Source organism: Bombus fervidus, chromosome 14 (assembly GCF_041682495.2).
Source record: "Bombus fervidus isolate BK054 chromosome 14, iyBomFerv1, whole genome shotgun sequence".
In the NCBI taxonomy this organism is placed as follows: domain Eukaryota; kingdom Metazoa; phylum Arthropoda; class Insecta; order Hymenoptera; family Apidae; genus Bombus; species Bombus fervidus.
Genome location: NC_091530.1, coordinates 2,033,717 through 2,059,649, shown reverse-complemented (window position 1 = coordinate 2,059,649; position 25,933 = coordinate 2,033,717). Strand labels below are relative to the sequence as shown.

Sequence of the window (25,933 nt, the reverse complement as noted above, 5' to 3'; positions counted from 1 at the left end):
GCGCGTCGCGTCGCGCCGCGCCGCACCGCAACCACGTCCACATCGACCGACGATAAAAAGTGTTCAAGGTGAGCCGGAGAGACGTATGAATGGGCGTATGCATGAATGGCTGGCTGTACGCATCGAGCTGAGACCAGCCAGTGCGTGCACACTGCACACGCATCCTTGTGCCTTCTCCGCGTGTATACGTCGTGCACGCGTGTACAATACACGTAACACATACTTATCTGTTCAAGCGAGCTGCATCGTGGTCGCGATGTATATGGATCCTCGGCCGATGTATCAATGAATCGTTCAGGGAACGTTTAATTAGGTTTCTCTCAGCAATTATCTTCGACAATCGTAACAAATACTTATACGTATACAAATACGTATTACGCAGTTCGTGACATACTCGGCATCGAATTATCGCGATTGCGATACAGTCGCGTCACCAGGTGAAAACGTTGCATCTTCTTACCCCATTTGCATCATGGCCCTACTTAACGCGTTGACTGTCACGCGTCTTTTAACTGAAATCTCCGTCAGGCCACGCGTCTTTTCAGTGAAATCGCCGGCAGGCTACGCGTCTTTTCAGTGAAATGTCCGCCAGGCCACGCGTCTTTTCAGTGAAATCTCCGTCAGACCACGCGTCTTTTCACTGAAATCGCTGCCAGGCCACGCGTCTTTTCACTGAAATCTCCGTCAGGTCACGCGTCTTTTCACTGAAATCTCCGTCAGACCACGCGTCTTTTCAGTGAAATCTCCGTCAGACCACGCGTCTTTTCACTAAAATCTCCGTCAGATCACGCATCTTTTCAGTGAAATGTCCGTCAAGTCACGCGTCTTTTCACTGGAATGCCCGTCAGACCACGCGTCTTTTCACTAAAATCTCCGTCAGATCACGCATCTTTTCAGTGAAATGTCCGTCAAGTAACGCGTCTTTTCAGTGAAATGTCCGCCAGGCCACGCGTCTTTTCAGTGAAATCTCCGTCAGACCACGCGTCTTTTTACTGGAATGCCCGTCAGGCCACGCGTCTGTTCAGTGAAATGCCCGTCAGGCCACCGAATACCACCGAATCGTCAGTATCAGAACGAGAAGTGTCAGAACGAAGGAGGAGAAGAAGTAGTAAATCGGTAAATAAATACACGTACGTCGAAGATAGAACGAACAGATTTATATCGTCAACCTTCTGCGCTTGCGACTCTTCTCCTCCCAACGTGATCGACCCTGCGCATCTTTCTTAATTTAAACGAACAAGTTTCTCGCCATTTTTACAGATCGTCCTTTCTACGGTACCAGATGATACACGTGGGAGAAAGAAAGGACGAAGCGCGCGCGAGAGTAACGAGACGCAAACTGAACAATTTGCAAATCGTCGGAAAGAAGTAGCACGCTCATCCGTTCGACTTGTCGTTGCTAAGGATCAACAAGCAGAAAGATCAGTGACGATTACGTTTTATTATTACAGATTATAAGAACCGATCTCCTCGCTATCGGCAATACGTACAAAATAGTTTTGCTTGTCGCTGCACAGGATAGACAATAACGACACGGGTATAGGACGGTTCCTGTTGCATTTTCCCTCGTTCCGTCGCTTATCGTCGTCGTTTTCAACGCGCAGTTTCTCCTCCGACAACGGAGACCCGTCGGCGCGTTTACGAACTCGTTAAATCGCTACGAACACGCCGGACATCCGCAAACGGGGCATCGTGAAAGCGAAAAGTCGACGAAAGCACGTCCCATCGAAGGAGGCGCCGCAACTCTCAGGTACGATCGTTTCTCATTCTCGTTTCAGACCTTCTCCTATCGTTTTCGTCGGACGTGTACGAGGCGCCAACGCGACGATCTCCGTCCTTTCGATCGACGCATTCGATTACGTATCTCCACCAACGTTTACACATTTTCTTCCATTCGGTCGCATCTCCGTAAACGCCACGCACCGACATAAACTATGTACCGACTATGTATGTACATGTATAAATAAACCGTCATCTACAATAATAATAATAATAATAATAATAATAATAATAATAATAATAATAATAATAATAATAATAATAATAATAAAGAAAAAAACACGGCTTTTGATTTAACAAAGAGTATAAATAAGACTAGATTTCGTTAGGCGTTATTAAATAAGATTGGCGAGTAATTTACGATTAAAAAATAATCACGATAATCGTATAGTTACAACGGGCTTTCCCGTTTCCTCTTCTTTCACTCTCTTCTCGTTATTCCGTTTCTTCCTTCGAGATTATTCCCCATGCCGAGTCTCGCTCTCTCCCAACCTACGTATTCTCTTCTTTCCCCGAACTTGTTGCCTCTCGTTCTTGCTGTCTGTCGCTGGAAGCGCACGAGCCTCGCGAAACGTATCGCAAAATCGAACGCCGAAGAAAGTCTCGCCTCGGCCATGGTCGGGGCAGCTAGAAAGCTGAATTTATCGCGTCACGCCTCTTGTTTCTTAACACGAAGATTACATCCGTATCCGCTTCTAATCGGCGAGCACGAAACCACGCTCTTTGGTTAACTACGACAAACACGTCCTTTCAGCGCTATGTACATTCCAGTCTCCCATCTTTGGCACGAGCTACGATCGAATTAACATTATTATTAAATCACGTTACGCGACGATACCACGCCGCTTCTCGCTCTTTCTCTCCGCCTTGGCGTAAGGCGGTAGCAACGAAATCTCGAAATCCGTGTGCGATGTTTAGCAACGCGCACGTCGTCGTTCGATAAGAAAAACATACAAAGGGAAAGTTTGACGAAAGAGCTTCTCGACAGCCACCGTATCTATTTTTCCAGTTGTCGGAAGAACGCGACGTGCACGATGCGCGTCGTATCTTACACGCGTTGTAAAGTCTCGATACCGAACCGCCGTCGCGTTAACAGTCAGTTGTCGTTGATCGCGAGCGCAGTGAAAGCTACGCGATTGTCTTTCGCGTTCAACCTGTTACCTTGTAACACGCTGTGTTACGTTTCTTGATCGGCAACTTCTTCGACCGAGATCATAAATTCGATAAAGCCTTTTCGACTTTGCAAACGCTAAATCGTCCGGTCACGATCCATCGAAGAATTTGGCGACGATTTTTAGATAGTTAGAAATGAACTTGATCGAGTAGAAGGCGAATGAACGTTGAGAACATCGGTGACCTAAGGGACGAATTATCAGAAGAATCGTGTAACAGGTTAACGCGTTAAAACTGCGCTCTAAGCTCTAATCCATTGGCTACTCCTACGTTGCGCTAATTAGGTTTCTTAAAAATACCGTAACAAGGCAGTTTAACAGCGACGAATGCAATAAACGTCAGCGATATAGCAACAACGATCAGGTATGTACCTGTCGAGACTCGTGACAGGCATTGCGATACAGAGTGACGCGTGATCGACGAACGGCTACAAAATCGTGAAAAGGAGACGTCGCTGAACCAACGAACTCGATGGACGAGGCGACGTCCACCTGCTTCGAGTTGATTTAACGATCGCGTTTTACGATCTCAGACATTTTCTTATTCGTTAATTTTGAAAATCGATTCCTCCTTGGAATCTGAACGTTTCTTCCGTTTTTAATTCCTGTTACGTTTCTGTCAGCCAAAGCTCATCGGCGACGTATCGTTACATCTTTCACGGCTTAAGGAATATCATCCTACGATACGCGGTTTATCGTTTACCAAAGTTTCGTTTCGCTAGCTGATATTTTTTCGCGATCATCGGATACGAAACACGGACATACGAAACTCGCTTGGAGGAGGAACTCCTTCTCGACTATTTGGCTGTCCTTTACATCGAGATCGATCGCCGCAGAACTGTACCGTCGTCGTTCGAAATCTATGCTATACGATACGCTGGCCGTTCTTCGCTTCGAGCACTGGCAAGAAAAAGAACGATCGTTGAACCGATCGATATCCGCTGGATATCAGGAAGCGTCGCGCGCGTACTCCGCAGAGCCGGAACGCGGCACGCAGCCGTGGCAAAAGTAGCGTCAAGTTGGAATCGTCCGACCGCCTCGGGGAGCAATTTCGACGTTTCACGTCAGAGGCAGAGCGCGATGCTCGTCGACGAAGCCAGCCGGAACGTCCACCATATTGGGACGAGGGACCGGCGAGGGTAACACGTTCGCGTCGCTCTCCGCGTCTCCGTCGGCCATTTCGTTGTCCGGCGCGCCCGTCAGCTCGCGCACGTTCCCCGGAAGGTAGTCCTTCCAGCTTCTAAACAGATACCTGGTGAATTTCCTAAGCTGCCGGAATTTGCAGTAAGTAGCGCCCTCGGCGGATTCCAGCTGCTGCGTCTGTATGAGAAATCCTTTCTCCTTGAACGTTTGCTCCAGCTTCTCCCTCTGAAGGGACTTTCGAGTCTTCCTCTTGCGGCGACCTTCCTCCTGATTGCCGCTCCTCTGACAGGCTGTCGGCTGAATCCTCTCGCCGGCGGCGTTCAGAAAAGCTCCCGTCGAGGAACCCGATTGCCCTGCCGACTGTTGAAGCGCTTCCCGTGGAAAGAACTCGTAGCCGCGCATACTCTTGTCTCCGGTGCCGCTGTAGTATCTAAAATTGCCACCTGAATCCACCGACAGGCTCTTCTTCTCCTGTAGACTGGGCTTCGCACCTCCGGTGAATTTAAATTTGCATATGCTCACTTCCGTCGCTGGATTGTTGTTGTTCTCCGATGGCATGGGCGGGATGAATATGGCGGATCGTTTTCTCTTCGTCGGCTGTCCCTGAGCTTGGACCACGGACGCGTTCCTCTTCGGTCTGGGCGAGACAGGAGGCGGCACGGCGGCCGTCTGAGAGGCCGGTTGGACCGCGGCTGGCAACAGAGGCGGGCTCTTCGTCTCCATCATAGAGTATATCGATTTAGGGACGATCTTCTGCTCCTTCGGATGTTGGTCCAAACCTCGGGCATAACATTTGTCGTTCTGTGCCATCTTTTGGTAGTAAAGTAGCTGCGATTGCAACGCCATCGGATGGATAAACACTCCGGCGTTCGGCCAGTACACGAATCCGGGATTGCCACCCAACACAGGCTCGATCACGTTGTTGTTGTTGTGATTCACGTTGTTGCCGGTGGTATGACCGAGATGATCCAGCGAACGGTAGCCCGGTTCCGAGGGGAACGTGGCGCCTATACACTCGATCTCTTCTCCGTCGCTGGACGTCTCGCTCTTCACCTGCCCAGACTCGTACACGTTGCCGTGTTTTCGCAGCAGCCTGATTTTCAGCTGGTTCAGGTCTCTGATGCAGAGATTCAACGGCTCGTCCTGCTCCCTCGAGTTCTCCATCGCGCCAAAGCTTCGTCGAGACTCCTGAGTCAATCGTTTCTCCAACAAGCTACTGATCCTGTTCTGAACGTCGGTTCGTTGGAACGGCATCTGCGGCGAGATCCTCTCGCGGCAGTCCACCAGCTTGTCCCTCGGCGACAGCCTTCTCTCCTCGTGGCCAGGAGTGCCGGGTAATATGGTGCCGTAATTCTTGTAGATTAAATGGCAAATGTCCGCTTTCTTCGGTTTCCTACCGCGTCGCGGCTTGCTGTTGTCCAGCGTGATCTCGCCCATGTAAGGCAGATCCGAGTATTTCATCGGCGGCCTGCCGGATCCTTGAGACAGCGGCTGTTGCTGCTGACCGTGACCGTGGTTATGATTATGGTGGCCCGCGTTCAACGTGTGCGTGGAGGTGGACGTGATCACGGACCTCCTGGAGCCCGACGCTTGGCACGAATTTACGGGCGAGCATTGCGACGACGAGATCCGCGGACACAGCTCTTGTTGCATCGCGGCGATCCGCTGCAGCCAGCCGTGCACGTCGGCGATGGGACTCGGCGTCGAGGTGGAGCTGGTTGGCGCCGGGCTCGGAATCGTCGGTTCCGTTAGCCGCGTCGGCGATGAGTTTAAAGCCTCTTGAGCAAGGGACGCCTCGTAGTGGTCAAGATACTCCGGAGGCAGCGCCTGGTGATGAAACTTGAGCTTCCATCGCGACTTCCTGCGACCTCGGCTGCAACAGATATCGACGGTCCGCCCGTTTTTAACAGATTCGCTCAAGCTTTCTCCGTCAACGTTCTTTCAACTACTCGAACGGACGCGGTCTCTCGGTCGACCGTCGAATGGCAACGTCACGCGATAACGTCCGATCGCCCTACAGCTCGCGTAGTAGCTCGTGGTGCGGAAAAAAGGCAAAGAGAAGATAATTTTCTCCTCCACAGCGTCCTTTTCTCTTCGCGCGATTCTTCACCGCCACGGATTCTACGAAATTCGCCGCCATTCGACGACATCCCTCCGCGTTCGCTATTCTACCCGGTTCTCCGGCGAGCGCGTTCCGCTAATCGATTCGTAATTAATTTCTCGTTAGGCGTTGCAGATGTGGCGCGTAAAGAAACGTATGGAAATCGGATGCTCGACGCCGATAATTACATCGGCGATACAGAGGCCTTTCGTTAACGTTCTTTTCCACCTAACTGCATTCCGAACCACACCTTGGGACGGCGATTTATACAAGCGGCTGCGTGCCACCTTACAGGCATATTATGCATAGAGAGAGAACGTGCCCCGCGCTTCTCTTCCACCGGTGGCTCTAGCGCGCGACGCGTTTAATGAAATTCAATAACGGTAATCGACTCGCGGCGTTTCAGCGACGTACCAAACAAGTTCGCTTTTTTCTCGTCCGCGCGAGAGTCCGCGAGACACGCGGAACGAACCAGTTTCTCCCGGCGAAGAGTCCTTTTTGTCGCTTATTTAAAAGCGACTGTTTCGTTGCCAGCGCCGCGAGTTTTACGCGAAAATGATCGTTAAAAGGGTTTCACCGCGCACGTCCGATACGGATCACCGAGGCCTCCAGGCTGCTGCAGGCTTTCAGCCAGATAGCGGAAAAATCGTTTCTCGAGGAAAACGTTCGGATAACTCGGGTCGAGAGAATTTCCGCGTCGCTACACCGTCGCTCGTTATCCTTGTCATCTGGTCTTTTGGCACCTGCTTTTGCTTTCGAGTATACACACCGTCAACGATATCTTTGTCCTCTTAAATTTCCCGTAAACGCGTCAACGCACGTGGTTTGTTAACGAATTATAAACCGATCATTTTATACGCAAAACTCGTATTTCTAGCAAACGATGATTTCGATACTTGTTCTCAGAGTCAATTTATGGGTCGCGAGTCAAATAAAAAGAGGTTACTAAATTTTCTTTCCATCCAAATTGATCGATTACTGAAGCGACTATTGGAATAATTAGCAAGTTGGTATTATTTGGTTGGCAACTAAGTGATTGCGGATTTTGTCATTAGATGGTATTGGCAAAATCCGCAATCACTTAGTTGCCAACCCAATAGAATTATTGGTAAAATCGATCGAAACTAAGCGCGGAAGAAAATGACTAAAAACAGACTCTTTGATTTTTACGGACAAAGTTTTTCTTTTTTTCTTTTTTTTATTACGTGTTAGCTTGTCCGAAAAGTTTCTTTCGTTTTCATAAGGTGATAATAGATGAACAAGAATTTTATATTATTTAATCGAATTAGTTATCCATTTCGTTATATCTCTATTATTACGTTCGCGCATAATTCAATAAACTAATATAAAATGAAAAACATTGCACGTCTATTATTTCTTTAGGAAACGAAAGAAACTTTTCGGACAACCTAGTACATTCCCGCGACAAGGAGCGTAAACTGTATCGACTCGTTTTTCAGCCACGCAAAGTATCTCGCGGGAGTAAAAAACGATTAAAACGACGATTTACCTCGGCCTTCCTCGGCTATTGAGATCCGTAACAGTCTGTCCTGCGCTTTCCTCCAGTTCTTGAATCTGATGATGGCTCGTTTCGTGTCCATGTCCGTGTTTGCCATCGACGGACGTCGGCGAAACGTCTGCATCTACTTGAGGACTATCGAATTTTCCATTAGCTGTGTGTCGCGACGAGCGAAGAAAACGGAACGAAGCTTTCGTATTTCACGTTCGTCGATAAAAATACGAATAAAGTAAACGCGAATACCTAAGCGCGTGGATCGGGTGAAAGTTGTTACTCGATGAACGTATGTATATATCTCGAAAGAAAAAGGAATTTTCTGCGCGATGTAAACATTCGTAAAACGTCACACATAAATCACATGGAAGAATCAAAAAACACCTACGACCTTTCCAAAACTTTCGTTTCTTCGCAAACTTTCGATAGAGGAAATAAAGTATCTTTACGATTCTTTCTTTCCAATGTATCTACGTATAAATTGAACGGTATATAAAACTCGTGTCGACACGAGACGATAACATCGATAGACGTACAGTGGCTGACGAAAATATTCGAACGCTTACATATGCGAAATTGAATGATCGAAGTAATGTAAATTAAAGTAATTTGCTTAGACAAACAGATGTCGATAGGAAGATGGAAGTTTTAATATTATGCGAGTAAAACTTGAAAAGGATTCAACAACGTAGGTAGAAGTTATGCTACATTTATTAGCTTAAACGAGCACTGTAAGTGACTGACGAAAGTATTTGAACGCTTACATATGCGAAATTGGATGGCCGAAATAATGCACATTAATGTAATTTGTTTAGAGAAGCAGATGTCAATAGGAAGATAGAAGTCTTAAGATAACCTCAGTAGAATTTGAAAAGAATTCAACAACGTAGGTAGAAGTTATGGTACATTTATGAGCTTAAACGAGCATTGTAAGTGACTGACGAAAGTATTTGAACACTTACATATGCGAAATTGGATGGCCGAAATAATGCACATTAATGTAATTTGTTTAGAGAAGCAGATGTCAATAGGAAGATAGAAGTCTTAAGATAACCTCAGTAAAACTTGAAAAGGATTCAACAACGTAGGCAGGAGTTATGCTACATTTATTAGCTTAAACGAACACTGTAAGTGACTGACGAAAGTATTTGAACACTTACATATGCGAAATTGGATGGCCGAAATAATGCACATTAATGTAATTTGTTTAGAGAAGCAGATGTCAATAGGAAGATAGAAGTCTTAAGATAACCTCAGTAAAACTTGAAAAGGATTCAACAACGTAGGCAGGAGTTATGCTACATTTATTAGCTTAAACGAACACTGTAAGTGACTGACGAAAGTATTTGAACACTTACATATGCGAAATTGGATGGCCGAAATAATGCACATTAATGTAATTTGTTTAGAGAAGCAGATGTCAATAGGAAGATAGAAGTCTTAAGATAATCTCAGTAAAATTTGAAAAGAATTCAACAACGTAGGTAGAAATTATGGTACATTTATGAGCTTAAACGAGCATTGTAAGTGATTGACGAAAGTATTTGAACACTTACATATGCGAAATTGGATGGCCGAAATAATGCACATTAATGTAATTTGTTTAGAAAAGCAGATGTCGATAGGAAGATAGAAGTCTTAAGATAACCTCAGTAGAATTTGAAAAGAATTCAACAACGTAGGTAGAAGTTATGGTACATTTATGAGCTTAAACGAACACTGTAAGTGACTGACGAAAGTATTTGGACGCTTACATATGCGAAATTGGATGACCGAAATAATGCACATTAATGTAATTTGTTTAGAGAAGCAGATGTCAATAGGAAGATAGAAGTCTTAAGATAATCTCAGTAGAATTTGAAAAGAATTCAACAACGTAGGCAGGAGTTATGCTACATTTATTAGCTTAAACGAACACTGTAAGTGACTGACGAAAGTATTTGAACACTTACATATGCGAAATTGAATGATCGAAGTAATGTAAATTAAAGTAATTTGTTTAGACAAGCAGATGTCGATAGGAAGATAGAAGTCTTAAGATAATCTCAGTAGAATTTGAAAAGAATTTAACAACGTAGGTAGAAGTTATGCTACAGTTATTAGCTTAAACGAACACTGTAAGTGACTGACGAAAGTATTTGAACACTTACATATGCGAAATTGGATGATCGAAGTAATGTAAATTAAAGTAATTTGTTTAGACAAGCAGATGTCGATAGGAAGATGGAAGTCTTAAGATTATGTGATTAAAATTTGAAAAGGATTCAACAACGTAGACAGGAGTTATGATACATTTATTAGAAACACGCATTGTAAATGACTGACAAAAGTATTTGAACGCTACATATATGCAATTGTCGTGAACTTACTTCTGTTCATTATTCCGGCAATCTCGTTATATGTAATCGGAATATTCGTAATGTATATGTAAATAATAATCGTAATGTATACTTAATCGGAATATTATTTCTCTTTCACGCTTTTCTTTCACACTTTTTGGTATTCATCTTAAATACTATTGTGCACATTTTTACGTTACTCTTACTGAAACGATATCATAACATCAAGCGAACGTACCAATATTTTCATTTACCAATGATGTTTACATCAGGTGCAAAGGAAGATGAAAAACTATCAACAGTGTTACAGCGTTCGAATACTATTGTGAGACACTTATAATGAATGTTTCTAATAAATGTATCACAACTTCCGTCTATATTATTCAATCGTTTTCAAATTTTACCGATGTAATTTTTATACTTTCTCCTCAATATAGATACCAAATTGTTATAACAAATTAGCTTAATACACATCGTTTTATTAATTGAAATTTCCAAGTGTAAGCGTTCGAATACTTTTGTGAGACGCTTATCATGAATATTTCTAATAAATGTATCACAACTCCTGTCTATATTATTCAATCGTTTTCAAATTTTACCGATGTAATTTTCAGACTTTCCCCTCACTATAGATACCAAATTGTTTCAACAAATTAGCTTAATACACATCGTTTTATTAATTGAAATTTCCAAGTGTAAGCGTTCAAATACTTTTGTGAGACGCTTATCATGAATATTTCTAATAAATGTATCACAACTCCTGTCTATATTATTCAATCGTTTTCAAATTTTACCGATGTAATTTTCAGACTTTCCCCTCACTATAGATACCAAATTGTTTCAACAAATTAGCTTAATACACCTCGTTTTATTAATTGAAATTTCCAAGTGTAAGCGTTCGAATACTATTGTGAGACGCTTATCTTGAATATTTCTAATAAATGTATCACAACTTCTGTCTATATTATTCAATCGTTTTCAAATTTTACCGACATAATCTTAAGACTTGCATCTTCCTATCGACATCTGTTCGTCCAAGCAAATTACTTTAATTTAATTTACATTATTTCGGCCATTCAATTTCGCATATGTAACGCGAACGTTTGACCGAACCGATGCATTTTCGTTTCCTCTTTTCCGATCGTTTCGTAATCGATAACAAAGAGACGGGGAAGAAGTTTGGACTCGAAGGTACTAGAAAGTAAATTATAAAATTATTACAGTCGATTAGACGTACGTACGAAGGTACGTGATTCGCGAGCCAAAGTTTTAGAGATCGCTGTACAGTGTACATATACACACACGTGTATACACATTGGCGTGGTGCGAATCGACCCAGCCGTTTTCCAAACCATCCTCAAGTGCATAAATTACTTTTACGCGACTCGAAGGCGATCGTACTTGCTATACTCCATTAAAAAAATAATCTGTCGCTCGTAAACGCCAGCGGAACGTCCACCGATCCGAAAACCTACACCGTCCGTATGTATACACATACGTTGCGCGTAATAATAACCTTTTCGGTGTATTATTTCATTTCGCTGACGAGATATATTCATCTTGTTACGATGTGCAACGCGCCATAATGACAATAATAATAATAACTAATGCCTTTCTTATATGATTTACGTACGATACGATAATAACACATTGGCCTGTCGGCACGGGCGTTTATCTCGCTCGTGGAATACTAATTTCAGTCATCAGGCTACTCAGTGTCGACGAAGAGAAAAAGAAAAAGAAAAAAAAAAACAAAAAAAAAAACAAAAATAACCGACGAACGGAAACACGCGCGATTTAGATTCAAAATTAATTGAAAAATAAAAGAGCGTTGTCGCGTGCGATCGGAGGATTAAATTCACGTGGAAAATTACGAGGAAAAACGTTAGATACAGAGGAGATAGTACGAACCAAGCGGGAAAGCTTCGATCGACGTAAACCGTAGGCTCACCTCAACGCATTCGTGTCACGACTTCGTTCCTCCTCCTCCTGTGGCTCCTGCTTGACCGCCATGTGGAGCAGAGGTGGCAGCGGACACTTTACACGCGACGAACGATGCGGATGATGGTGCGGAGAAGCGTTGTCCGTGGGGCCACCGTCTATACCAGTAGATTGCGCGCGAGACACGATTTCCTCGGTCTGCATAGTGCCCCCTGCAACGTGAAACGTACTCGGTTACGTCGAGATCCAGCGACTTTTCGCGTTTCGATTTGTCGCGTCAGGAATAAACAACATCGGCCATTATGTCTTCCTCTCTTTCTCTCTGTCTCTCCCTTAGTCTCTTCTTTTCATCCTCTTTCCTCGTTTTAAAGCGGCTAAATTTTAAATCAGTCAATTGAATTTTACGATTGGTCGGTTCGTAACAAACGTTCGACAGATCGCCATATCTCACGCAGAAAACTGTTTGATAATTAAATAAAGATATGTCGATACCACCCGATGGAAAGCAGGTGGCAGAGAGACGCGAGCGTTGCGTTCCGTACGAACGTCTATCGAGTCGATACTCGGACGATCCAAAGAATCGGCGAGTTTAGGGCAATTCGGAAACTGGAAAAACGCAACGCGTGCGATCAAAATTACGATAATCGCGATGTTATATGGATAGATACGCGAGAGAATCTCCGCTTCGGCTCTACCTCCGCCTCTACCTGTTCCTACGACTTTCGATTCGCGCAAACATCCGCATGATCCATCGATAATCCCTTTTTACTGCGAGAAATAGGAAAAACGGGTCGCGTACGACGAATTTCGACTTTTCGTTTCGTCGTATCGCTGCCAAGCGATACGCGCGCGAGTCGAAAGGAAAAATTACGCGTGGGCATCGGTCGCGTCGACTTTTACGAATATTCATAAACTTCTGCGTTAACGAAACATCGTTGGATTCGCGGTAAACGTTATTTTGCACGCGACGACAGGAGTAGACGTGGATTTCCACGTAGATGCAGAGCGGAGCAGGCGTGAGAAATGGAAGAAACTAAAGAAATGCCCACATGCGAATCGCGAGGGGAATCGTGTGGGGTGTTGCGGCATAGTTGGGCCGCGTGTGGGCACGCAGACGCGTCCAAGGCTTGGAAATCGAATAAAAGGAAAACGCGCAGCTGCCGTGTATTACGCGACGGATAGGTTTAGGAATGTTCCTCGACTCGCCTCTACGCACACACCTGTCGCGTATAATTCCTCGTAACGTTCCGTTAAGCTCATCGAAACGTCGATCCGCCCCGCCACGCACGTATAAATATAGTGCTCGGTCTAAGCGCGTTCTTCGCGCGTAATAATACGTACGGCAATCGGAGGACGACGCGCAAAAATCAGCGTTGGCGAAAACCGCGCTATCGGAAGAAGACGCGACTGACGCCAGGTGAAAATAAAATCGCTTTCGCCTATCGTCGGTGCGCGAAAAGCGCAGCGTAGAAAGCTACGACGTTATCGTCGGTACTCCTTGCAGAAAACGCACTTTTATTCGAGCAAAACGCTACGTCTGGCTAAAAGATAAATCGGATGGTCAGCGGTCCGATCTGGTTACCACGACCGGAAGGAAGTTTGCCGAAGAACGTCGTCGAGAGCTCCGCGACAACAGACAGCGACGAAGAAAGATCGCGAGTCGCCGTGAAAAATCACGGCGATTGGGCAGGAACGCGATCGAGTCTCTCGCGATTCGCAAGCACCGGTTCGCGATGTTTCTAATTTTTTTTTTTTTTTTTTTCGGATTTTGTCATTACGTGGTATTGGCATATCACTTAGTTGCCAACCCAATACGTAACTCCATACGCCCGCGACGCGATCCATCAATTTGTTCGTGGCGGGACAAATTTAACGCGAGACGATAACGCTTGATCGATGATATATATATATTAGGTTGTCCGGAAAGTATTTTTCTTCCGCAAACGTGTTTTTTGCAACAGCGCACCTTCGTACAAACGCGAAACCGAATCTGTGAAATATCGTGATGTTTATCTCAACGGAACGAAAAAGAATCGCGCGTAATTCGAGAAAATGATGTAAAACAAAAAACGTTGCGCGTCTATTATTTCCTATAAAACGAAAGAAACTTTCCGGACAACCTGATATATCGGAAGCGTGTCTCGGCTACGGGATCGCAAAGGACGGTCGACGAAAGGAAGAAAGAGGAGAGAAAGAGACGATATAAAGGAAAAAGGGACGCGAGTAGCTCGTAGACAAGAGCGGAAACGAGAAGCAGAAAAAGAGAAAGAATGGAGAGACCGGCGTGTGGAATCGCAGAGATGAAGAAGCGTATTGTACATACTGACTTTGCAGCACCGTAGGATAAAAATATTCCTGCTCGAAAATAGAAACAGACACGCGTACGGTTCTACCCAACACCCGCGACTCTTGCTCCGTACTTGGCCTTAGTCGATCGGGTTTCACGCCTTACCTTCCTATACCATCTTCGTTCCCAGACATCGGTGTAGTCGTGATCGAATCATGGCGAACGACGACCAATTCGAATCGAAGATTTCTATTCCGTCTTTGTACGTATCTTTGTCGTTGATCTTTTGCAACGCGTTTGTAAAAAGTTGGCTCGTCGAGAGTCAAAAAGTCTCGATAGACAAAGATCACGAACGTTGGTGAATTCGTTTACGTTTTCTCGCTTTTCCTTTCTTATCGGAGAAAACGTCGATCGCGTGGCGCGTCTTTGATGGACCGCGAAGGGGTAAGCGCTTCGTAAGCGCGCGATATCGATGCAAATTTTGGCGAATGTAACGTAGAACGATGTTTCTCTGTCGATTGAAAGGAATAAAAGCTACCCCGGCGAACGACGTTTCGAAAGCAAAGCGAACGTTCGAGCACCGTACAGCCAAGCTGAAGCGATATCGATCGGCGATAGCTAATCGCAGCACGGAAAACGTAGCGAAACGCGGTTAATTCGTTCGCAGCACGTGCGGCAAAAGTTCTAATAACCCCGGACACGTGTCATTTAAAATTAAACGGCACGGAGAGCGTCGCGCTAGCTAGATCGATCGAAGCAAAGTTGCGCCTCGACCTACGCGTCGACCGACGTCAACGACGACCAAACGTCGCTCCAGTCGTGCACGCACCTACGAAACGTAAAATTCGATGGCAACGTCGTATCGCGTACGGTTGGTCTCGGTAAAACGATCCCTAGATTCGGTTTTCGAACGATTTACCGCGCTAAAACGCAGGCCAAAAACGGGAGCAACGTAGCTTACCGACCGGCGTGTCTGTGTGATGGTGTATTAATAACGGCGTGTGCGGGAGGTGGCCCGATTCATTGAAGACCAGTTATAGAATGATGCAGGCGGCCGCGTAACTACAATTTATTTTTTGGCTATTTTTAGCGGTTGGCGTAGCGCCACTATTTTCGGTTCTCTCAAATTTCTCACTCCATATTTGGGATTATGGATGACGGGCCCGCTGTGCGGTGTATCTTTACGACTAAGCCGGTTGAGACACTTTCGTTTGCCCGGTCGCTGATATACGCCGATGTTTCCTCGCCTCTGCCTTCTGCTCCCTAACTTCGGTATCCATTTATGCTCGCGCTAACTAACTCGCCACGCTACGACGCGCCGGTTACGCTCGTTTCACACGGAACGTCGTTCCACCGCACGCCAAATTTTCCATAGTACCATTTCCCAAGCAAAATTACCGCAAAATCCCCTAATCTATATTCGGCAACGTGCGTCTATGCCGCACCGTAGCACGTACAAGCGTGCGTAGCGTGACTGTAAATCGCCAGCAACCAACTGTTCGAACGGAAACGCACGATATCGTTCGTCGCGATATTCCAACGACGTTTAAATATCCGACCGCGTGGAATCGCGTTAGACCGATAGGATCGTCGGTGACTTTTCACGATCAACCGATCGCAGCTTTCCGCAACTAATCGGATAATCGGATCGCGTAACGATCGCGGCACAAACGTCAGAGGCGACGATGCGTCTGATACCGACGAGGCTGATTTTTTCGCATTCTCCGTGACACGCGACAACAAGTTACACGGGCAACAAGTGGACAACGATTCGTGGCGAGTACTCGCACGCGGTCGAGCATGCGTTTGCTCTCTAATTGGCAAGGACGCAAGTAGGTTAAAAACGATAAGTCGGCTGTAACACGGAGGAATATGTCAAGGCGACGCGGTGGCGACGAAGGAACCGCGAAAAACCTTTTCCTTCCTCCGATCGTCTCGTAGGTTATCATCGTTGCGGTGGAAAATCGCGTTTTACTCGGTTTTACGATTTGAACGCGAAACTCGAAACTCGCGTTACGACGTACGCGACGACAAACCTGTCGTTGATCTGGAAACTTTGAAGCGCGACAGGATGCCGGAGGAGGAGCGAAATCGAACAATTTCGACGGACCGTGATCCACTGGCCCGATTACGCTACCGTGTCGCTGTAACACGCCTACGCGCAGGGTCGTCGTGCCGCGTGGTCGTGGAAATATCAAAGGGAATCCGATGGAACGTGAACGTGGCCGTTAGATCGGTTAGTCTGCGCTTGCTGTCGAGGTACCTGTGACGGGAAACTTGCTTTCTGGCAACATGAACGGTCGTTGCAGAAGGATCGTGGTTCCCGGTAAATCCTGTTCCACGGACCACCGACATTCGTCGTTGAAGCTGGTGCTGCGACTCGACCGGAAGCCTCCGTCCGAGGAATCTTCGCTGGGCTGGTGGTGATTTCGTAGCAAATCACTGGCGCGATCGCGACCAACGGCGAACGCGGACAGGACGAAGAACGATAACGAGAACGCAAGACGCGGCGACACGATGGTTGCGGTGCGATGAACTCGAATCACGCGATCCTCGCTCCGGACACTTGTTGTCTCGACCGGGTCGTGTCGCGTTCGCGAGTTCGGCGCGGCCACGGACACGCTGGAAAAACGGGGAAAGCGTGGTCGATCGTATCGCCGACCAACTGGATGCCGAGAATGGAGACGGTAATCGAAAGAAGGAAGGTGCAAGAAGGCGGATAGGGGGCACGTGTCTGCGATGAGTTAGGTTATCCGTGGACGAGCACGGGATACGCACAGCGATACGCGAAGAGGGAAGGAACACGCGCGAACAACTAGACAGAGAAAAGAAGAAGAAGAAGAAGAAGAAGCAGAATAAGAAGAGGCAGAAGAAGAAGAAGAAGAAGAAGCAGAAGAAGAAGAAGAAGAAGAAGAAGAAGAAGCGGCTGAAGAAGAAGAAGAAGAGAAACAAGGAGAGATTAAAGAGAGGAGTAGAAGAAGAACATGGGGAAGGAGGAAAGGAGAGGAGAGGAGAGGATAGAGAGAGAGAGAGAGAGAGAGAGCCGAAAAGGGGAGAGAAAGAGGAGGACGACAAAACGGAGCAGTCCGTTTTGAGGCAGTTTTGGCACTGTTACCAGCACCAACGGCCAAGCACCAACCCCGAGCAGCGCCTCCACCTCCGCCTGTGGAAGAAAAGAGGGAGAGGTAGCGAGAGGAATACAGAGACGATGGCGGTGGCAAAGAAGACGAGCAGAGATCCCCCTTAGAGGAAGAAGAGAGCGAGAGCGGAGGCGAGGGCGTATATTCTTGATTTGGGCGGATGGAAATCTGAGATTGCTCCATATCGGGCTGTGCGCCGTGACCACGGAGGTGCTCCGTAATAGCAGACGTCTCCGAACCTTCTCCTCGCTGTCTCTCTTCGTTTCTCAGCCTCTCTAGCCTTCCATCTCTCTCTCTCTCTCTCCTCTCATCGCGTGCCTCGTTCGCGTCTGTTCTTTTCTTCGCTTCTCTACTTCTCTGTTTCTACTTCTTTTTCTATTTCATCGCCATGTCGCTGTGCGTACCTCGTTCGGTCGTATTACGTTCGATAAACCTTCCTCGTCCGAACCATCCACTTTTTCTTTGTATTTCCCAACAACGTTTTTAGTCGTTCCAATTTCGCCGATCTTTAATTACAGAAGCAGCGGCGTTTGAAAACGGCGTCGTTTTACGCGCAACAAGGCAGTCGCGTTTCTTCGAAAACGTTTCGAACTGTTCGTCGAAACGGAAACGATTTTCGCAGTTAACAATTTCGTTGTCTTTGTACATATTCGTGATATTCGATATTCGCGAATTCATCCCGTTTCCTCTTTGCATATTTATTTTTCCCCGAGTTCGTTTATTATTTTTCCAAATTACCTGCTCTCCCGTCTTTTTCCATATGCGTATAATATTACCTACTTGTCTCTACCTTAACGCGTTATCCCTTCCCCCTCTCCTCTCCGTTGTTCGGTTTCGCGAATGCGTATGATGCAAACACGAGGGTATATTTAACCCCGTGAACCAGCAGGGAAGAATCGAGCCGAGTGCAACCAGGATCTTCTTTTTCGACTTCTCTCGTCTCCTTTCTTTTTCCCTTCTTTCCTCGTTTTCTCGCCGCGTTCCACGCTTCACTCTCGCGTAATTCGTTGACGCAAGGTGCTTCGAAGCTCGTCGATCGATCGATCAGAACGACGGTCGATCTTTCGACGCGTCGAATGTCACGGAAATTCCATTTTGCCGAATCCTTTGGAATTATTCGAAAATAAGATAAGCTGGACGAATTAAAAAATGCGAGCGATTTAGATGCGACATCGTCGCGTCGGAAGAAAACGCGCGAATACGATGTGACATTTTGCAAAGATCGGATATTACGCCGTAGCATATTTCCATCCATCGCGGCTTCCACAGAAAAATACGAAATTCGCGCAACTCGTTAGTAATCGTAAAGTGAAATAACAGAATAATAATAATAATCGTAGAGCGAAAAATGCAAGCAACAATTGGCAGGCTAATCGAGTACTCGATTAATAAAAGTTAACGTTACGGTATAAAGAAGCGAAAGTAAGTCGAGTATTTACTCGAATTCCTTACGCGCAAACAAGTTAATCTACAAATAGCAGAGAACATTGTAACTGTTTGTTGGCTTGACCAGAAAATTACATGGTCGCGCGGTGGCTGTGCAACAACCGGATAAATGAGAGCAAAAAATCGACCATCCTGAGTGCTGCCAACAGATCAGCCACGCTAACCGTCCGAGACACACCGTTTTGCCTATGTGAGGTCGGGCTGTTTACGAAACGGACGCGAATCGAAAATAGTAGAGCACCGAAAACTCGTATATATCTGGAAACCTTATACCATTACCGCTTATAAAACCGAAATAACACGGTATAATAGGAATAATATCTTATTCGATGTTTCGCGAGTAGTTGTTTTCCGCCGTTTAAAAATATTTCTATGTCTCCTACGTCGAATCACCGCGATACGTCTTGGAAAATAGCCTGTGAAACATCTCGTTTAAAAATATTCTTCGTAACGAATTCTCGTTTCGAGGGAAAAATTCTCGTTTTCTGCACGAGGATGAGAAAATAGAAAAATCTTGATACGTATCGCTGACGATAATTACCGATTTTTCAAGTATAAGAAAATTCTTCCTTTTTTCCTCGGATTCGACGATACTCGTAAATCATCTTCCGTTAACGCGCGAACGTCCATCTTCCTTATGACGCAACGCGTTCAATTCGTTCGAAATAAGAAAAAAAACTCGATGTATTTCAACGTCGACGAAAGCTTATTTCGAACGTGGTTCGATAAACCGATCAATGACGAGCGTCGTAGAATCGTCGAGCAATTTCCAAATTTAGAAATATATTCGATTATGCAACGACAGAACAGAGCTCGAGTGGAAACCAGTCCCGGCGTGTAATAACGGATAAGCTAACAATAGATATCCAAGAATCGAGACATTTTTAAACAACTCGTAAGCCAAGAACGGGTCCCAATAAACAACGGTGAGACGGTTCTCGGTAGGAAGAACAGCCACTTTTCTCCGTAATAACGAATAAGCTAGCGATAGGTAACAAAGTGATTTTGAAAACATCGAACAAACGAAGATAAATCGATCATAATAAATTATCGTAGTATCGTGGACGAAAGGCCTGAGAGATATCGGGCAAACTATAAAGAATGTCGCGAGGAAGCCAAAGTGTCGTCGGTCCTTCGATCGAATAGTTTCGTGGAAAAGACCTGCGTAAACCTGGCCACGAGAGGTTGCGAAACACGTTCGTGGTGGGACTAACACGAAGGGACGCTAAGGGACAAAGACGAATTAATAGTCAGTGTTAGTTGAGAAGTTAGGGAGAAAGTGTTGCCTAGTGTTGTCGAGAAAGCGTTGGATCTGTGGTGACGAGAGTTGCTAATTAATTATCTAGTTGTCTTAATTATAATACGTTACTGTGATCAGTTCAAGTTAAACAACCATCGTTTCCTGTTTAATCCATTTACTGTAAATAAACTAATTGTAGTAAAGATCCTACACTAGCGATAGGTAACAAAGTGATCTTGGAAAGATCGAACAAAGGAAGATAAATCGATTGTAATAAATTATGTTTAAGTGGAAATTGAATTCTCTTTGGCTTAATACGCCATCATATACCTTCGTGGTATTCTTCGTATACGAACTCGATCGAATTGCGATAGGCGAACTCGACACGGTACGTTTCTAAAATACCCGAAACGAAGAAACAAAAATTGTCCTTTTTGCTAATTTACCGTGTGAAATTAAAACAACCGAACGCGTTCTATCGAATATCAAAACCTGGCCTCGGTTGGTACAATTTTGTATAGCTGTACATCGATAAAAGTTTGAACAGACAGAGCGGAACGACGAAACTGAAGAACACGTTACGTGTAACGACGTGTACAACCATCTGTTTAAGATCGAATTGCGATGGGCGAACTTTTCTAAAATACCCGAAACGAGGAAATAAAAATTGTCGTTTTTGTTAATTTACCGTGTGAAATTAAAACAACCGAACGCGTTCTATCGAATATCAAGACCTGGCCTCAATTGGTATAATTTTGTATAGCTGTACATCGATAAAAGTTTGAATAGACAGAGCGGAACGACGGGACTGAAGAACACGTTACATGTAACGACGTGTACAACCATCTCTTTAACAGTGGAACTACCACACCAGTCAAATCAAATCACTGACCTTACAATTTTATTTTAAAATTTCTACTTCGTGTTATATCTTTTTCCACAATGATGTAATGACTTTCGCAACGGTAACTAAAAGAATAATATAATGAATTTTATTTTCTCTTTTATGTATTCAAACTGAAGATAATTTTGCATCAAAGCTACTTATACCAATACCAGTCAAAATGCTTGGTGCTTGTCAAAGTGTAAAAGGGTCCTGCGATCTGTTTATCGAACCCCAATTAACCAGTTTCCCCGTTTTGTACAACTTGTCACGCGTTTTTAAAATTTTTACCGCGTATCATTCGATACAACGATATCAGTTATCAGGAAAATTCCGGATCGATCGCTACGTCGCTACATGCTAACGCTAAAAATACCACACCAGTGAAAATGACTGATTCTACAATTTTATAAATGTGTCGACCCTCGTTTAGGTCGATCATAGTCCTAGATGGACTAAATATACCAAAAATGTACCACATAACATGGTACATTAACTTCTGTAAGAAAGTAACAAATCAATAAATATAAAAATATTCTATTATTACGTATTTTTTAAAGACCAATCATTTCGACTGGTTTTGATAGAAATAGCTTCGCGTTAACTATCGGTAGTTGCAGTGTTAATCATCCACGCGTTTGCGTGTACTTGGATTCGATGCTTTTAAATTCCTCAGACGGTGCGATCAACGAAACGCGTCATTTTTCCTACTTGCACGCTACGAATGGCAAGTTGCGCTCGTCGGAGAAACCACTGTACCTGCTCACTTACCTCGTCTGTTCGCCCCATGTACTCTAATACCTGCGAGTTTACCCTTGCGACTAATGTCGCAAGAAATACGTTGCAGCGCAACGATATGCCTTTAAGCTGGACACGGCCGACCGCAATTATCCGTTTAACTGGCAGAAATGTAGCACAGACGCGGTTACGTATGCACGAGTAACGAGTCGAATGTAGCAAAGTTTCGAAGAAAGCAGCAACCAGCGCGCAAGAGGAAATGCCAACGTAAATCTTCGAGTTAATGTTCCTGAAACTCTGGCTAAGTAAAAAGATGATCATGATCGAATTAATACGGAGGAAACGCTGTTGCCGGGAAATTGTACGTACAAAAGCATCCGTTCCCTTGTTCAAGCAACGTTTAAATTCCAACGATAAATATTACTTTCCCGACTACGGATTTCCGATGCTGTTTACGCGTTGGTCGATGTTAATTCGTTCTTTCGACACCCAACAGACGATACGTTGCATAATAATTTTTAAAAATACTCACGCTCGTTAGAACTTTTTTTTTTTCTATCGCGCGTTACTACGTAACGTGCGTATCTTATCTTATTTTTTTTTCTTCCTTTATCTTTCTACAAGCTTCGGCGTTTTATAACCCGTACTATCGCGCGATACTATATTATTCAAACTATCCCCATATTTCGATTTCCATCGCCGAGCAGCGCTGATAAACCGTATCGCGATTTTCCTCGAACATTCCACCGGCCAACGTTAAAACGAATCGCATACTCGTTCGCCGTACACGAGCAACAAGTGGCAGCGAAGGCACGCCACGCGTTTCTAATTTTTCGAACGAATTCTTCGATGATCAACAGCTGCGTAGCCAAGAATCCAGATATTCTTCCTTCGAAAACAAACACGAATCGTGACTTAACGCATAGTCAACTGAACGGGGAAATCTCCCTTTTTGATTTTTGCAAGGCGTTTTCTTTTTTTTTTTTGTTGTTGTTATTATCAGTTATTGTTTACCTGGAATTGTTGCCAATTAATTGCAACACTTTTTCTGCTTTTATAAAGTACAGTGTATAATAAAATACAGCAATTTGGTAGTGTTAAAATTAATTCAAAAGTTACGCTATCAGTTATGACTGAATAAAGTTATAATCGAACGCTGTAGAAAAATATTAAAACGCATTATGAATTTTTAATTTCACGTTCGAGTCGTGTTATTTATTTTTAATCATCTTTAATGTTTTTAATTTTACCTATATCTTTCTATACTTTTAATTCGATGTTTTGTATAAACGATATCTGAAATCGTTAAACAAAATCATTACTGCAAAATATAATTGACCGTTTAAATAATTTTTACGCTTCTTTGTTTTTCAAGCAGCGAATATTAGCCCCCGTTACTTGGAAAAATGAACGGTGGACAGCGTATAGGTTAGCTCGTTCATCTGCGAAATTTCCCTTAAATCGCGAAAACAACGAGGAAGCAAAGGGAAGGGAAAAATATTAGGTTGTCCGAAAAGTTTCTTTCGTTTCGTAAGATGATAGACGAACAACAATTTCTCTTTTATATTATATTATCGAATTAGGTATGATTCATTTCGTTCTATTTCTATTATTACGTTCGTGCATAATTCAATAAACTAATATAAAATAAAAAACATCGTGCGTCTATTATTTCCTTACAGAACGAAAGAAACATTTCGGACAACCTAATAGATCGCACGCCGGAAGTAACCGATCGAGAAACAAGCGATTCGAAAGTCCAAAGCGATTCCATCCGCCTTTAGAATCGCTCTCCGTGTTTCCTTCGCTTGCTCGTGGAATTAACGTTCGTAAAAAAATTAATATTCGCGGCGAAAGCGAACATTCCGCGGTCAGATTCGCTGTTCGAGAACGCGTAACGACCAAGAAACCGCGTAATCCGACATAACGCGCTATCTCGCGGGTTAACGAGCTTCGAACACCCCACCGGCGTTCGACATCTCGAGTTTCCCACACAGTGGCACCGAACGATACGACGCGATGCGACGCGCCATCTCCTTTCCTCCACGTCCGTCCGCAAACGTACGCGATTTATTGCGCGTTCCGCTATCGCGTGTTCGCGAATGCACGTCGCGCGTTGCATCATTTAGTCGACAGAGAGGATCGCGTTTGTCCCGACTGTCAAATATGTTAGCGCACGACCAACAGGTTCGATAACCGTCGCGTATCGGAAATTCGATTCTTGGTTCGCGATTTCGTCGTCCAAATCGTCCTGTCGTATCGAACGACGTAACAAACGCTGACGCGGAATTTAGCCCAAGTCACGGTGCAACTCGCGAAGACATTTCAACGTCACCTTCTCGACACTCGAGTCGTCAAGTACAGTAATTAGAAAAGGTAGTGGCGCGAACTTGGATTTTGCAACGAAGCGTTCTTTTATCGAGCAGCAAATTCTCGTAATCGTACGAAAGATCTTAAACGACGCGAATACTTGGATTCGATCGATCAGTGCGTAAATCCTACAAAGATGACGCAATGGCGGATCAATGGAATAGTAAAATTAGGAATCGCCATCCGAGCTCTTTTCCTCTTTTCGCTGTGACACGTACGTATACATAGATATATCTAAGATGGTTTTGGAAACTACGAAAACAGAAACGAGACGGAAGATGTAAAACGCGTCGTTTCGATTCGCGACAGTAAAGTATTAGTTTCTTTCGTTCTACGGGGAAATAATAGACGCATAACGTTTTTTGTTTTACAATATTTTGTCGAATTACGCACGATCCATTTTGTTTCGTCGAGATAAACAGCGCGATATTTCACAGACTTGGCTTCACGTTTGTACGAACGTATACTGTTGTAAACAACGCGTTTGCGAAAGAAAGACGCGTCGTTTTTGAAACCTAACCTATCGAACGTTGCGATCTTTATCTTGATAGATAAAATAATATAAAACGGAAAATATCGTGCATCCATTATTTCCTCATAAAACGAAAGAAACTTTTCGGACGACCTAATACCATAACGTGAAATACCTGTGGCGTACTCAAACTTTGTCGAACGTTGCAAGAGGCGTTGTACTCGGAAACGTAAATTCGAAACGTCTTATTCCGCGTTTTATCTTCCGTGTTTTATCTTCCGCGCTGTCCTAATTTATTAACCTAATAATATTTTTATCGTATCATTTTGTGTGCTAAACTAGACTGGCCGCGTAGTAGTGACACACGTACGTAAATACGAGTGTGTGAAGTATGTGTGTGCACGGTATCTCGAAAAACAGATGAACGTAACTGTTCCGTTGGTAGCGTGTATGGAAGATGGCGGGACAAAGAGAGTGCCGAAATAAATCTAAAACTATTTTAATATGAATTCTAAGCGTAACCTTAGTGTTCCTCTACTTTTATTTCGGCAATTAAGATCCACGATTTTCAACAATTTTATTTAAAAACGTAAGAATATCGCCATAACTGTACTCGTTGACGCACTGTCATCATCGTCGCTACTACTCACGACTATGGTACGTTATATGCTACGAGTACGTTATGATTATGTATTGAAATCGTGGAATCGAAGACACTGTGAACTTTGCGTCCAATCAAATTGTACGGTTTCTTTCGATAAAAAGGAAGAACAAAGGCCATGTTGCAGCCTATAACGTTGCACGCTACGCATAACCGTGTGTTTATTGCTTCGAAGACAATAAACGTATAACACGTATTTATGTCTAAGGCAAACTTTTGTACGCGGAATTTTAACGGAAGATGTTCACACCGATGGTACTGCGGTACATCGGAGCCAAGAAACGTATAAACGCCCTCTATCGCATCGGTTATATCGCGATCGAGTTTAACACGTTGCCTACGTGTTGTATAGAGATTGCAGAACCGGTGAGAACATGCCTTTACGGTTTTCGTTACGCGCTTTCGACGATATCGGCGAGACAGAATCGGATCGCGAATTCTTTCTTTGTATATTACGCAAAGTATATTTTACAAATATACCTATTATCACACTTTTTAAGCTCGATATTCAAAAACAGCAGCCACCTACTGACTTTGAATAGAAGGCGTAGGAGAATACGTTTCTGATATTCAAATACCGACTATGCCGTGAGAATTTATTAATGGAAAATTGTTTTTCCTTAATTAAGAACGATGTTGATATTCCACTCGTGTGTTAGAATTTATTGCTTGGCAAAGAAACGATCCCTCGTGTCAAAGTTTCGTTCG

The 25,933-nt window shown here is 44.3% G+C and overlaps 1 protein-coding gene and 1 long non-coding RNA gene across 10 annotated transcripts in view; one reads left to right on the top strand and one right to left on the bottom strand.

The window, feature by feature from the left end:
- Window positions 1–1,422: 1,422 nt before the first annotated feature.
- LOC139994202 (uncharacterized) overlaps window positions 1,423–25,933 on the bottom strand; it is a 60,475-nt gene continuing 35,964 nt past the window's right edge. For 2 of the 8 annotated variants that reach the window (XM_072016629.1, XM_072016633.1), the window contains exons 2-4: window positions 11,999–12,200; window positions 7,706–7,849; window positions 1,423–5,967 (exon numbers count right to left, since the gene is read on the bottom strand). In XM_072016629.1, coding sequence (XP_071872730.1) covers window positions 4,011–5,967; window positions 7,706–7,849; window positions 11,999–12,192 — 2,295 coding nt within the window. In that variant the 5' untranslated portion in view covers window positions 12,193–12,200 and the 3' untranslated portion in view covers window positions 1,423–4,010. The other 6 variants (XM_072016630.1, XM_072016628.1, XM_072016634.1 and 3 more) reach the window with 6 other exon arrangements.
- LOC139994204 (uncharacterized) overlaps window positions 23,670–25,933 on the top strand; it is a 46,984-nt gene continuing 44,720 nt past the window's right edge. The window contains exon 1 of one of the 2 annotated variants that reach the window (XR_011801583.1): window positions 23,670–24,098. This is a non-coding gene — a long non-coding RNA (uncharacterized lncRNA). Of the gene's footprint in view, window positions 24,307–25,933 lie in introns of both variants that reach the window. The other variant, XR_011801581.1, reaches the window with a different exon arrangement.